This window comes from Rattus norvegicus, chromosome 18 (genome assembly GCF_021556685.1).
Source record: "Rattus norvegicus strain SHRSP/BbbUtx chromosome 18, alternate assembly SHRSP_T2T, whole genome shotgun sequence".
Taxonomy (NCBI): domain Eukaryota; kingdom Metazoa; phylum Chordata; class Mammalia; order Rodentia; family Muridae; genus Rattus; species Rattus norvegicus.
In genome coordinates, this window is record NC_141551.1 from 17,049,113 (window position 1) to 17,064,413 (window position 15,301).

At 50.4% G+C, this 15,301-nt stretch overlaps 1 protein-coding gene across 33 annotated transcripts in view; it reads right to left on the reverse strand.

Annotated features, from left to right (window-relative positions):
* Nucleotides 1-15,301, reverse strand: part of Celf4 (CUGBP, Elav-like family member 4) — a 307,752-nt gene that overhangs the window by 49,971 nt on the left and 242,480 nt on the right. For 17 of the 33 annotated variants that reach the window (XR_015642365.1, XR_015642359.1, XR_015642363.1 and 14 more), the window contains 1 exon segment: nucleotides 10,310-10,388. Coding sequence is in view for 25 of the 33 variants with exons in the window: in NM_001401250.2 (NP_001388179.1) it covers nucleotides 10,310-10,388 (79 nt within the window). In the remaining 8 variants the exon portion in view is untranslated. 33 annotated transcript variants of the gene reach the window in all.

A 15,301-nucleotide genomic window follows, 5' to 3' on the forward strand; every position in this document is an offset into this window, starting at 1 on the left:
ATGCCAATGTCAGTGGCTCCAGCCCCCTGCCCACCCTTCCTCAGCTTGTGGGGCCAGAGTGGATAGGAAGTCCAAAACAGAGGCTGCTTCTCCACCTGGCCCAACTGGGGAGGGTAGAACATTTTCAGCCATGGACACAAGACTGACATCGTGGAGCAGACATGAACTGACGCCCATGCTCAGCTACACTCTGAGGAAACCAGGTATATCTCTCCTTAAGCGGGGAACGGTCTCCATGGAGATGAGAAATTAACACCATGCCTGACTTTACAGTGCATGCAGAGGGCAGGAGAGGGTGTCGGAGCTACAGACTCAGGAACAGCTAAAGAAAACAGTCTGAGGAAGGTTGGACTGGCAGTGTGTAGCTGGACGACCGGGAAGGCTCAAGAAATGTGCTGCAAAGGTGGATGTGCACTGGAGGTTCTGAGGCAGCAGATACTCAGGGGAGATGGCTTGGTACTGGGTTCTTTATCCTGTCTAGTGACAAAAGGCCTCCGAATCTCTGTCTGTCTTTATTCCTATAGTTCTTGCCTATCATCATGGTCAGAGTCTGCTTGGCATGGGCCTCTTGTTCTCCTGATATGCTGATCAGACCTCCCTGTAGGTGGCCATCTTCCCACATCCAACTCCTGTGGACCCTGGACATTTCCTCAGAGACCAGGCCTTTTTTCTTCCTCCAGGAGCCAGACCCCAACATTCTATTCTGGTACCCCTGGGACTCCTTCCCTAGACTATTGGGTTTCCTAATCCTTCCCTGGATATGCTCTAGGCCATGGGGTCTGCATCACTTATCTCAGTCTAGAATCATCTTCAACATGGAGAACTCTGCAGACGGTCACTCAGACTGTCCCAGTTGGTGCAGGTCCGTGGCACACACTGTCTCCATGGCTCATTTATGTCAACAGAGTTTGTTCTAGCTTGTGAGCTTCTCCAGGGCCTAGAGACTAGCAGGAGCTGGTAAATATCTTCCTAGGGCTACATGTCTGGCTTTGTGGTTCAAAAAATCGGCATGGGATGCCCTTGGATTCGAAAAGTCACTGCAAACTGGCCATTTATACATAAGCTTCAAGCATCCTGAGACACCAAGGCCTATTATCCAGGGATGGGCTGTGGTGTTCATGGCGTTGACATCATAGGATATTCTTAGCATGGATGTCTGTAAGATCTGTATTCCAGCCTGATGATTCAGGCTGCTTTTCTCCCATAGAGCTTCTGTTGGCTTTTACAGCCTGCTCCTCCCACTGGTCTCCACAGTTAAATGGCCTCGGTTACACAGGGTCTTTCTGCCATTACTGGTAAGTCTACCTGAGCCTTAGACTCTCTCTGAAGTCTCCTGTATCCCTATTCCCCAAAACCAAGAGTAAGGAGTAAGAGAAGCTATTCCAGACAGTGGTCCAGCCTCGTGTCTGTGGCTAAGGGAATGTACATGATTTTGAGTCAGCAGTTGTGAGAAGTCAAAAGTCCTATGGGAAGTCAGCGAGATTTGGAGGTGACCAGAAGGATAGAGACAAGAAGGTTAATGACTGGCTATATGTCTCAAGGAGGTCATCTCTCCTCTCCCAGTCCCATTTCTCCATCCACAAATGGAGATGCTGCTCAACCAAGCACACAGGGATGCTAGCAGGGAGGATGCTCTCACACTAGAAGCTCGGTGGCAGGACTGGAACGTAGTGTCTCTTTCCATCTCTAGAGTGCCAGCAGCAGCTTCTGTATACATTGACAAAGCCCTGTGATCCCCAATATCAGGCCAGGAGGAGCAGACTTTAGTATAAAATGACAATAGCCGAGGCCTTCTGGATCCAAAAGAATGGGCATACACACCACACTTGTGTGTACGTAGGGCTGACTTGGGCACTCCCATCTCTTCACATCTTCTTGCCGGCCTAAGGTCCTATTTTAATTTTAGTGTCACATTTCCCAACTCTGTGTTACTAACCAGTCTTCTGGATCCAGGCCAGTGAGAGACCCTGCCTCAAAAAAAAAAAAAAAAAAAGGGTCGGGCTGGCAAGATGGCTCATTGGGTAAAGGTACCTGCAGCCAAGCTTGATGATTTGAGTTCAGTTCCCGAATCCACATGGTAGAAAGAGAGAACCAAACTCTTACTAGTTTGCCTCTGAATTTCACACATGCACCATGACATATACATGCACCAAAACACTTAAACACCAAGTCCCGGCTCCTCTTTTCATCCCATGAAGAAGACGCTCCTTTCTAACCAAACCCATTCTTCTACAGTTTCAAGCACATCTGGAGTGCCACCCCGCATTACCTGCCATCCTGGCCTCTATGTTCATGCCTTTGCTGAGACAACCCACATGCATGCTATTGTCTCATCGCCAGCTCTTGGTGGCCTCCCCGTCCTGCTCCTTTCTGGTAATTCACATATCCGATCCAGTGGAAGTTCTGCGTGATACGATTTCTATTCACACTTGGTTCACTACACCTCATCTGAGGGCTTCACCCTGTCGCCAGCTCTATTTTCCCCATATACTAGCCTCTAAAAATAAAATGACAACGAGTACATTGACCGTGACAGGGCATCCCACATTTTCCTACTATGCTCCATTTGCAAAAAGAACTTAGGGGGCTGTTCCCAACCTCCTTACACATGTCCCCTTAAACAGCTCTGTTCAAAGCCTCCCCATGAAAATCAGAGTTCCCATGCCTTACCTTAACCCTCAAAGCTGTGCCCTTCTATCCTGGCTCACAGGGTGCCCCTCACCCCCTTGGGTTTAGCTCATTTTCTCACAGAGCAAGCTCAGCTTCCTGCTCCCATCTCTGATTAACATAGCATATTTCCTCTTCCTGTTCTGCCTTTATAACCCGCTAGCCATGCCCATGTTCTTGGTGATGTACTAGGAGACTGGGAACACTGGCTACTGCCCAGCCTAGGAAGCTCATCCTCTCCCCCCACCCCCGATTGTCCGCATTTTCCCTAGAAGCGGGACCACCCTCCTGTGTGTTCACACAGTGCAGGGGACAGGATGCCCTGAGACTGGCAGTAGGATGCTTCACCAGAGGGGGCCTAGTCCCCTCTCTCTGTCATTCCCATTCCCAGGCACACAGGCAGGAGGCACTTTTAAATATCATCCAGAAGGCCATTTCCTATGATTAATACCACATTCCCCCTGAAACTGTTGTTTGCTAAATTAGCTGGGGCCAGAGGGAATTCGTGGAGGAGCTTGAATCTCAACTTAACTTTCTTAATGCTTAAAACAAAGCAAAATAAAATAAAACAGAAAAACCTACTTGAAAACCGAAGTGCAGATCAAACCACACACCCTCCCCACAGCTGAAAATCCAGAGTCCATTGACATTCAGCAGGTTTGCAGTTAATTATAATTTTCACACCTACAGTGGGAGTTACAGATGTATTTATAATGTGTGTCTGCTCCGCTGGAGTGCCTTGGGGCCTCCCTAGGGACCCTTCCCTGTGGAGTCGCCTCCCTAGCCACAAAGACCGTCTTCACAGGTCTATCTGGTGTAGCTGTATAAATCAGAGGAGGGTCCCTAGGTTTTAAAAGATTCCTTTTCTAGAGGAGAAAGGAGACAAAGATTTCTTTAAGTCAGGAAAATGGAATTATTTTTGAGAATGAAAGTCCCAAGGTAGAGTGGGACTTGTCCCATGGTTTAGGGAAATTAAGAGCTGGAGATGCTTAAGGAAAAATGAGAGAACGTGTTCACAGACATGCCAGTGACCTTGATCAGTAGGGAAGCCACACCTTGTTTGGACAGCCCGGCTTAGTCATAAGTTTGTCGTCTCTCAGCCCTTCCAGATCTTTCAGATTGCCTGCATAAGGTCACGGCAGGGACTGACCTGGGTCTGTTGTCCTACATTTGAGATGAGCATTGTTATGGTTTTTCTTCAGTATTAATCTAAAATGAACCTGAGACATGGGCTTTGTGGTTGACTCAAGGGGAAACATGACACAAATTAAGGCATTCCAATGGTAACAAGGGTCAAAGAGGCCTGAGCTAGAAGACTAGAGTCGTGTGAGGTTTCCCTGGTGTGTATGTAGTGGTGGTATGTATATGTGTGTATGTGTAGTGGTGATGTATGTATGTATGTATATATGTATGTATGTATGTATGTATGTAGTGGTGGTATGTATATGTGTGTGTATGTGTAATGGTGGTGTATGTGTATGTAGTAGTGGTATGTATATGTGTGTGCATGTGTAGTGGTGGTGGTGGTGTGTGTGTGTGTGTGCATGTGCAGTGGTGGTGTGTGTGTGTGTAGTGGTGGTGTGTATATGTGTGTGTGTGTGTGTGTGTGTGTAGTAGTAGTAGTAGTAGTAGTAGTGGTATGTATGTGTGTATGCATATGAAGGCCCAGGTTAACCTAGGGTTTTATTTCTTAGATACTGTCCATCTTTACTTTTTTTTAAATTTAGTTTAAGTTTAATTTAATTGCAATTGGCTTTCATTGAACTTTTTATTTTGTGTGCTTGAATGGGAAAAGGGCAGAGCACACATGTGCAGAAGTCAGAGATCAACTAGAAGGAGGAGTCTGTTCTCTCTTTCTACCATGTGGGTCATAAGGATTGAACTAAAGTAGCCAGCGTGGTGGCAGGCACCTTTTTCCACTGAGCCGTCTTGCCAACCACACCCTGATTTTTAAAGACAGACTCACTGGCCTGGAGTTCATAGAGCCAGTGAGCCTCAGGGACCTGTTTCTGCCTGGCCATCACTGGGGTTCATGTGGGCCACCTTGCTCAATCTTCTTTATGTGGATTCTGCAGATTAAATTTAGGCTGCTGTGCTGGTATGGTTAGCATATTACTGACTGAGCTATTGCCCCTTTCCATTCACATCTTGAGAAAATGGGAAGGGATGGGCGAGGGGCAGACTCATGGGTGGGGTAGAATGGTTTCTGGATGTCTCCAGGGTTACATAGTCTGGCGCCTAGCCGAAAGTGAAGCTAGCTGCCCTTGGTTTGCCATGGTATCTCCTTCAAAGGACTGCTCAGGGGAGGGAAGATGGTATTGTCACTGTCCCCATGAACCAGGAAGGCCCAGATCTGAAACAAGTCCTAATAGCGGAGCAAACACACACATACTCGAGCTTGTATATGGTAACTGTGCCATCCAGTCCAGCACCTGAGACCTGCTGTGGGGACTCAGGAGGTGCAGGCAAAGCTGAAGGGTGTAGGTTTCCTGCCCCACCATGCTGACTGATAGCTCCTTTTGGTGGCTGCTGCGGGACCTCAGTCACTAACCACATTCTTTCTGCTGGCTACGGTAAGCTTTGTTCATCCCTGGATCCCCTGGGCAGCTCCAAAGTAGAGGTCAGGGTGAGCGGAATCAGGACAAAGCCCTGTGATCTGTACACCCAGGATGGCTTCAGGCTGGCAGCACAGCCCTCTACGTTTTCCCTGCTCTGCAACCCCTCCCCCCTGCCTGGCCTGAGGGCTCCCCGGCAGAACCCAGAGGGGGAACGGCTCTACCAGAAGCTTTCATCCGGTGAGTCATTGATCGCTTCCGAAGATGGAAGAATGGATACTTTTGTATGGTGTGCTTCCACGAAGGGGGGTCAGCCTGCAAGTCCATTTCGTTAGAACACACTGTAAATGGCCTTTGGAGTGTAAGAGGATTGCATTGTTGGACGAGCCCAGCGGTGAGAAATGCAGCATCTCGAGGTCAATAGTTATGGCCGTGGGTCTCCCCGAGCCATGTGCCTAGGCCTGAACCGCTGCAGGAGGAGCCAGCTGCCCTGCCTGGACTCATACCCCTCAGCTAGCCCCCCAAAGCCCCTGGGAACCCTTAGAGACCACATGTGGTCTGTCTGTTTAGAAATAGAATAACGCTTGGAGAAGAAATGAGGAACGTAATAGGATTTCAAAAGCCGCAGGACCCGATGGGGCTACAGATGGTGGAGGGGCTGGGAGGAGGGAATGGGGCCTGGGTTTATGGTGGGGAACGTGGCCTCGGGGAGGGCCTGGGATCTGCATCACATGCATCGTGTCCAACCTCATTAGCTGGCCCAGCGGGACTCCATGCCACACTGGTGTGTCTGCGATGAGAGAAAGATGCTCTGAAGAAGCACTTATGGACTAGGGACAGCAAAAGGCAGCAAGAACTCGGACGGACGGCTAAGTGACTCGGCCAGCACCTGAGGAGGGCGGGTGGTGGCACACCTAATGGCCAATGAGGGAATGAAAGTGGGGTTCACACCTGTCACCATCCTCCCCTCCTTTCCTTACCTTGCATAGTTCTAGCAGACATAGAAGAGATGGGACACAGAGATGAGAGAGAGAGAGAGAGAGAGAGAGAGAGAGAGAGAGAGAGAGAGAGAGAGAGAGAGAGAGAGAGAGAGAGAGAGAGAAAACAAAGACCCAGGAGCAGATTGAACTGGAATCTTTAGCTCCAGGCACTTTTACAAGGCTTAGTGTGTGTGTGTGTGGGGGGGGGGGGGGTGAGATATAAAAGAAGATTCTTCATTTTCTAGAAGCTTCCTTGGGGCTGTGCCAATAGCAGCTTACAGTGTTACTTCTCTGCGTCCCTTTCCAGGCAGTGCTCAGGGCCTGCTCCCTCCTTAATCTGTCTACTTCGGGCCCTGTAACAGGGTGGAAGGTAGGGGTGGTTAGAAAGCTCCCTCTTCCTGCCTCTCTCATTTGACCCACTTCCCTGAACTCATGGGGTGTTCCTCTAGGTTCTTTTAGGCTACTGACTCAGCCTCTCTTCCGTGACCTGGGGAAAACACAACCTGCCCAGTAAGGAGAGACTTGGCCTGTCTTTTTAATGTGGGCTTTACTTGTTCCAGTCAAAGGCTGGTTGATTGTTACTCCTGTCTTTGAGTGACATGATTCTGCTATAGTGGTGGCCATGTTTTTCATGTCTATTTGTCTGTGAGCTTTCTCCAGAGCCAAGCTTGGAGGAGCGTGGGGCACACCTGGAAGACTGTAACCTTACTCACATTCCTGCTGGAGGCCTTCCAAAGACCAGACCTGCCAGCAGTAGGCTGGGACTCTGCGATCAGTGAACTGCTAAGAGCTAGGCCTGCTAGCCAAAGATTCTGATGGACCCAACCATCACGTTGGTTCTCATGTGGCCAGAACTAACCTCACATCAGAGAAGAGGAAGAGAACTCTGCTGTTGTCCCTGTCAGTCGGAACCAAGTGACTCATCTTTACCAGAGACAACCATAGTGCTGTAGGCAAAAAGGCCACTCTCACACCCATAGCTCTACCCATACCCGTCCATGCCCACTCCAGAACCCCGATGTGAGCGTGAGATGTTTCCAGGAGCACAAGAAGTGGAATGGGAAATGGGTCCCTGAAGTGTCGGAGTGTGGGCAGGGTAGGGGAGAAGCCCTCCCCCCACAAAGAACTTTCCTGACCTGGAAGGCAACGGTGGTGACCCTAGGGTGCATGTACATCCCAGGTTCTAGGTCGTTGGAATATTGAGTGGCCTGAGGGCAGAGGTGCTGGGGTTGAGACAAAGATGCAGCCTGGGTACCAGGGTTCACCGTCACTTCCTGCTTTGGGGTACATCATTTCCTGTCCCTCTTGGCTCCTGTGCACATTCTCCAAGGCTCCTCTCCTCCCTCCTATCACATTTTTTTCTTTTAAAACTTTGTGATGTGGGGTGTGTGTGTGTGTGTGTGTGTGTGTGTACATGCCCATGTGTGTGTGTGTGTATATGCCTGTGTGTATACGTGCCTGTGTGTGTATGGGGGCTGCTATTAGATACCTTCCTCTCCACCTTATTGTTTTAAGACAGGGCTTCTCGCTGACCTTGGAGCTCACCAGTTGGCTGGACTGACTGGCCATGAAGCCATAGGATCCTCTTATGTCTGTATACCTTGCCTTCGTCCCTCAGTGACAGGATCTCAGACCCATAACATACGCTCAGCTTTCTAGCTCGGCACTGGGGGTCCAAACCCAGGTCCTCATTACTCAAGCACATTACCCACGAGCCACATCCTCTCCCCAACCCATCTCTTCTCACCTCTTCCTCCTTACCGACTTCATTTCCCCTCCACCAACCCTCCCCTCCCTCCCTCCCTCCCTCACCTCTCTTCTTTATTCCTTTAACAATCTTCACCTTTCCCTCTTTCCTTTCCCCCCTTCCTCCAGAAGAAATATTTAGTGGATATTAAATTATTTTAAACTAACTTTCTGTAAAAAAGATAGCTTGGTGATAGTGCTGACTCAGGCCCCTCTCCCTGTTTAATATTGAATATGCAATTAATAGATAGATGTTTAGGTTTGGCTCTTCTCTTCCCTCCCTTCCCACCGCAGCAAGAATAAAAGAGCTGATTAATCTGGCTTGGGGCAAGTGTCAGAGCAGGAGATGTATGGGAGAAAGGCGATGAGGCTGGCAGCTTGGAGGACAATTGCCTCCCAGGCAAGGGATGGGCGAAGAGTATTAGAGCAGGCATTCTGCTGGGCTGGGGCTAAGGGGCTGTCCCACACCCACTTGGGTTCTGGAGAACCTGCTGGGGCCAGGCCTGCCTGATGGCTCTGAGATTCTCTAGGTAAGGTCTTGCTCGTGTCACCCTGGGTCATCCCCAGCTCTGGGGATCCCCTTCTTTCAAACCCATTACCATTTTCTAGTGTTGCCTCCAACGTATCTGACTGTCCCTCTTTAGGATAAAGAGCATTTAGGAGCTACCTTCTACATTTGGTTCCCTGAGTATGGGACAGCAAGGCATTTCATGCCCAAGTGACTTCCACCCGTTCTCACTGGCTCTGCCTTCTAGAGACCATTTCTAGGAGAGACCCTGATCCCCACCCTTGAGCCCTGAATGAGCCTGAGCAAGGATAGCCAGGATGGGGCAGGGAGAGCCTGTGGGCTTGCTCAGTTAGGCCCCTGATGCCTGAGTGTATTATACCTCAGTTATCAGGGCCCTAGGATGTTTGTTGAACACTGGGCAAGGTGTGTCCATGCCCTAAGACAGGAGGTGCCTTTGGGAAGCACCAGGCATCTGTTTGAGCCCTGTTGGGTAGGGCCTGAAGCTGAAGTCAAGAAGGGCCTGAGTCAGGTAAGGAGCTTGAAGCAGAAGGCTCAAGGGCATGGTTTGGGAGGAGCCATGTGGGACTGGTGCCACCTTCAGTCACACTAGAGTTCACTTCAAGACAACTTACCCTGAGTTTTAAGTATTTTTGGGTCTGCCCAGGGACCGAGATTCCCGAGGAAGAAGCTGAGGGCATTGTTCGGTGCTGAGGCCAGGCAGGGCACAGTCAGTTGGGGACTGGAGGTAGACTTCTGGAGAAGCAGAAATGACAGCACCTCCTTTCCGAGGCTGTCATACTGGACCCTTACAGGTACCCATAGCTTCCTTCTCTCCCTCGGGCTGAGACTCCCTCTCTTTTGAGGGAGGCAGGGGTACTCAGTACCATGGGAAAGCAGTTTGCTGTGGACAGTCTGAGACTGGGTGGCAGAGACCTGACCTCTGATGCTGGAGGTATTCCCCACCGTCGCCTCTTCTTTTCTATTCACACTGTAGCATGGTTGAAGCCTCTCTAGCGGGTACTAGAATTGGGGCTGCATCAGGGTGGGCACAGATTACCCTGGAGCTGAGGTGGGGAAGCAGTGCACCTTCAAAGGGCCTGTATTTCCAGGAGAATTGTTGCCTGGTAACAGATGTTCCTGGCTGGCCACATGTTTTGTCTTCCCAGGGCTGAGCTTCATGAGTTATCTGTCTGACTTGTCTGTCTGTCTGTCTGTCTATATCTATCCATTCATCTATCTCTTTCATGTGTGTGCATGAGTATGTGTTGTGCACATGTGTGTAAACCTGTTAGGATGCTCAGTCTCCTGCCGGTCTCTGGAGAGCTCTGTGTTCTGGGGTGAGTTTTGTGGGTAAAGCCATGTCCTCTCTCTGTCCCCTTCCAGACATCTGTCTGCCTGTTCGCATCTGACTGTCCAATCTTTATCTCCACACTTTCCTTGTGTGGCCCACAACCCCACAACTACCCCTCTCGGGTGTTTTTCTTCACAGCTTTGGCCCCTCTTAAACAAGACTATAGTCATAGGTTTTCTCCTAGCGGGGAAGTGGTCTACTCTTCAAATCCCATCACAGGGGGAACTCAGGCAAGCACGCATTTTGCCCAAGAGACTGTAAAAAGATAACCTTAACATGGTACCTTGTTTCTTAGACAGACATTAAACCCTTTCCTCTGTCCAGCAGGCCCCTGTCTCCTAGCCATATTGTCTTTTCACATTCAGAGCAGCAAACACCCGTGTCTAGCCTTCAGTTCTGAGAGGGAGCAGCAAGAAGAGGAAGAGGCAGGGAGTCGCAGCAGTGGGACGAGGTGGGAAGGAAGGAGGAGGAAGGGAGGGGTCAGAGACAAGTGGGCCCTCACGTGAAGGGGGCTGGCGCAGGCAGCTACTACCTCCTCGGCTCTCGCTGTCCGCAGGCTTCACCTGGATCGGCCGGTTCATCTGCAACAGAGTAGAGGGAACAGCATTACAGCCGGGAACCAAAGAGCTCAAGTTCGCAAATGCCACGCCCACATTAGAGACCGGCACATCTAGAGACAAGCAGGGCATCCTCACAAACTTCCATCCATCGTCCTCTACTACCTCATTCTCCACAGCCCAGTATTTCGTGCGCGGCAAGGGTGGGGGAGAAGGTTGCCTTTCTGTATTGGAGTAGCTGTAGCTCCCTCTTTGAATAGCTCTCAATACCCTGATAAAAATATCAGAATGTGAAGTTGATAGCATGCCTATTCCTTCTCTCTTCACCCAGAATATCCTCCTGTACCGAGGCACACCTGTATCCAGCTATGGGGTCTCTCACTACAATTGGCTCTGCCGAGCTAGACCCTGCCTGGGACTGACTTCAGACCTGCTCATCTCTGAGACTGGACAGAGATAGCGGAGGACTTGGTTTCCACTTCTATGTCTAGAGCAGAGATCTAGGCCGGAGTTCCCCAAGGGGAGTCAGAGAGGACCTGCAAAAGTGGAGTAGACACCATCAGTTTTGTTGTGTTTGTGGGAAGTAAGGTGTCAGGGCACTGGAGCACTGGAGTGCCTGCGCGAGCCTCTCCCTGGAACTGGTGTAATACTACATTTGGCCGCTAGAGGTCTCTGAACTCCAAGCATCGTGGCTCAAACAGCAGGTTGAACCCTAGCTCCGAGGTACGAGGGTGGTCTCTCCAGCCTTGGGTTCCCGCCGTATTTCAGACAATAAAATTTATAGAACCACACGATACGACGTTCTTTATGTCTTCTCCACCCATGTTTCTCCTGTATGCCCCTCCCTGATCCCCTTTTGCAGTTGCATTTCTCCCAGAAGATGCAAGGAGACCGGCGAAAGCACCCCCATTTTAAAGGCAGAGAAGCCGAGGCCAACAATCAGTCACGTGCTTTTCCAGGCCACCTTGTGGCAAAGTCTGCAAAGGCTGTATCTGCATTTGCTTCCACTGCACCTTGCTGCCAATTCCCCTCCCTTACAAGGCCTGGACCAGCAGTCACAAGCAGCCTCCTGCCTTCCAGTCTAGGATTTGAAGTGAATTTTGGCTGCATTCAGACAACTGAGCATTGGGAGGGAGGACTTTGTGACTCAGCAAGGTGAAGCTGAGGCCAGGGGAAGGGCAGAGCCACGCGAGGAAGGACAGAGGCAGCATGCAGGATTTAGAGTCAGCGCAGACAAGGAAGGAGAGGCAGGAGCCAAGGCCAGCAAGACTGGCCTCTGGGGGCCAGGCTGTCCTGTTTTGCCACCAGGCTGTGATTGACAGCCCCGGAAAAGGGTGAAAGAAAGGTGCTTTGCATGAAAGCTTCAGCCCCTCCAGCCACAGGAGGGCTGTTACAACAAACTGCTAGCACGTGAAAAATGACGGGGTGCTGCTGGACCCCCAACAAAGCAGTCTTTTTCGAATTGAAGGAACAGCCAGAAATCTCACTATGGGAGAGGGGCTCTTGGGCGGGGGGATGGGGAGTAGGGGAGGTGGGGGAGAGGTGCGGTTCATTACCGGCTTGCTGCTTGGAGCTCAGCAGCTCACTTGGGATTGAATTTAAGGCTATGTGGATGCTAGCACCGTGCTGTAGTCTCAGCTATCACTTGGGACTATTCATCGGGACATCCCCCTCTGCCCTCTGAGAGCTTTGGAGACTCGATCCTGAGAACCCAATTATGCCACTGTTTTCTCTCATCCCCATTTCTCCAGTTCTCAAAGCAGACAGTTCTCTGCAGTCATGACGGTCATCTACATCTTAGGAGGAACCTGATTAGTGCTACCGGGAGAGGTAGGAGTGCCCTGGATGTGGTGACCAGCCTGCGTGGATTTTCTATTAGGGGCCCCAGATACTTGGGGAGGTAGGGCTGAACAGTATTCAGAGAAGGCAAAACTCTACGTGGTGAGGACAGTTTGGAACAGGTTCTGAAGACAGGCTACCAAATTGTGCGTAATCTTGTTGGTGAGGAAGCTTCCTCTCCAGCCTTCCTCATACTCCCACCCTGATGTCTGGATCTATCTCCCTCCCGATCATTTCTCAGGCCTGCGGTGCCCTACCCCAACACTCTGCCATTCTTTGAGACTGACAGGGTCCCTGGAGTAGACCGAATCTTGCAGCCCTCATTCGTATAGAGAAGCTGTAGCCCTCGGTATGATTGTACTTAGAAAAACAATGAGCATCAAGAAGGTATCTACGGGTTGTTAAGTAATAATGGGAGATCCCACATGGCTTCTGCCCTTAGGAGACAAAGAGGAAACACAGGGACACAGACACAAAGACAAAGACCATGTGAGGACATAGCAAGGGGAAGAAAGGCTTTGCTCAAAATCAATCCTGCTCGCACCCTGGTCTAGAACTTCTAGCCTCTAGGGTGGTGAGAAATAAATTTTGGTAGTTTAAACCATACAAGTATCTTGTACCCAGCAGATAGAAGATGGGCAATCCTGGCTGATAAAGACTGAGTGACGGAAGGATCTTACAGGGAACCCACCCTTTTCCACATAAAAGGCACCCTTGAGAGTGGAATCCAATTGCAAGAGGCTGGAGGCTTGGGTTGCTGAGGACTCCATAGCTGCTATGTAGATTGTATTGCTAGATTATGATAACATTGCAGGGCTAGCCTCAAGTGCTGGGCAGACCCAGACTTTCTTATTTCCAGCGGAAGTCAAATGTCAGCCTAGGGCGTGGAGGTTTTCTAGCTACAGCATGCTCTGCTCGGGAGGCTGGCTCTGGAAGGAGGACTAGTCTCTTCTGTTTCTCATACTCCATAGGTGCAGCATCGCCAAGTCCTGATTCTGTGTTAAGGAAAGGAGTGTGAGCAGAGAGAGTGGAGACTTGATCCTAAAAACCCAGATGTGCCACTGTTTTCTCTCATACCCATCTCTCCAGTTCTCAAAGCAGACAGTTCTCTGCAGTCATGATGGTCATCTACACCTTAGGAGGAACCTGATTAGTGCTACCGGGAAAGGCTGACTGAAGACATCAAGACAGGCCAAAGAGATAGGGAGAGATGACAGGGCCAAGTGTGGCAGAGGGAAAGGAGCCAGCACCCAAAAGAGAGGGAGGGGAAGGAAAGGGAGGGACAAGGAGGGGGAGTGGAGAGGGTCTGTGGAGGAATGAAGGATGAATAAAAAGAAGGGACAAAGGCCACCTGGCACCTCCTTGTAGCCAAAATTATTTCTCCAGCCCAAGTCAGGGTCTCAGGACACCTTTGGATCCTACCTTTCTCCTATCTCACAGCTTCCTCTCATCCATCCACACATCCTGACAGTATGGGGTACCCTGAGAAAGCCACCACATAGCATTTTCCTGAGAATGTTCTTCGTTCTGGATCGGGCCTTCAGGCTGGAAAAAGGTGTCATCCCAGTCAGGGTGGCCTTCCATGGATCAGACACAGTTCCCTAAAGCCAGGAGACTCCTGTGCCAGTCCTCTGGAAAGAATACTTGGGATCTGGGGTCTCTTTCCAGGTAGAGCTTCCTCAGAAGGAGCAGCCTGATTTGGCTTGGGCATGGCGGTTTCCTGAGCGTTGCATAGATGGCCAGGACCAGAGGGGACCTGGCCCTTTCCTGCCCTCGCCACACTCAGGTCCAACCTTGTCAACGCCTAGTTCTGCTTTGGGGAAAGCGATGTGTATGGACTGGACTGGCCTCAGCAGGACAGAATTTAGGGCCAGCTTTGAGGAGGGGGGGTCTATACTCCCTTACAGCAGTGGAGGGGAAGCAGACAAATGGCTCCTTCCCAGTCCTGTCCCCCTGGCTCTGCCCCCTGCCCCTCCCTCTGCCACTCTTCGCATCAACACATAGCCATGCATTAAACAAGACATTCCATTAATTTCTTCATCATCATAACGTACGCTGGGACATACCCTTTAAATATTCATTCAGCTATGAAAACTGGGCATTAAAATTTTAATAATGTCAAGCTCATTTGAACCAGGCTCCTTGGGGACCATTACGATACAATTAGAATAAATATGGTGATTGAGCTGGTCCAAAGGCCTCACCTGTGCAGCATGGCTCTCCGTATAGAGAGACCAGTGGCTGATGGGCAGACAGACTGACGGACAGGCCAGGATCTTTCCTGAGTCCGTCTCCCCCTCCTACACCCTTGGGGCCTTCTTTCTGTTTTGTGCCGCCACATCTGCTCCTCTCTGGTCTCTGCTGCCTGACCCCGGAGGGCCAGGGTACAGGGTACCCTCCATCTTCTGGAAGATGACTGATTAACATCCTCATTCCAGTCCTCCTGGCACCAGCTGGACTGCTCATTGGATTCATGTGAGAGTGTGTTTTGATTTGTTGGAACTTATTCTCCCCAGCCTGTCAAGGGAGGGGTTCATCAGATAGGAGTAAACACCATCTCCAGAGCAGGGCCAGCCTGGACATCCAGGGGTCTCCCAAACAATCAACTGGGCTGTCACTAGAAAGAGAAACTTCTACTTTCCACAGCAATGTCCTCCCTGACGGCTGGTGTGGAGATTTGGGGGGAGACTGAGCCTTCCTGCACTCCTCATTGCCTTACGGCTGTTGAAACCCAATTCTGGAGGTGACCCGGGAACTGTCCTCTTGTGTAATTATCTAGCTCCTATCTCCCAATGACAGGGAAATCATTTCTCATTAGGCCATGGGCCCTTCTTGAGAGCTGGTACATCCAGACCAAACCTCTTGACTGAGCATCCCTGTATCACACGTGCACACGTGCATGTGCACATACATGATTAGTAAACATACTATATAATGTTGCCTTTAAAGAATTCACTTTGTTGGGGGGGGTATGATGAAATAAGAAAGCAGAGAACACAAGAAAGTAGTGCCCGTTATAGGGCAGGCAAGATCAGCCTTTCCTGCTCCCCGTATCTGTGGGCAGAAACAGCCCTGAGGTGTTGGGCTTACAGGAAAGA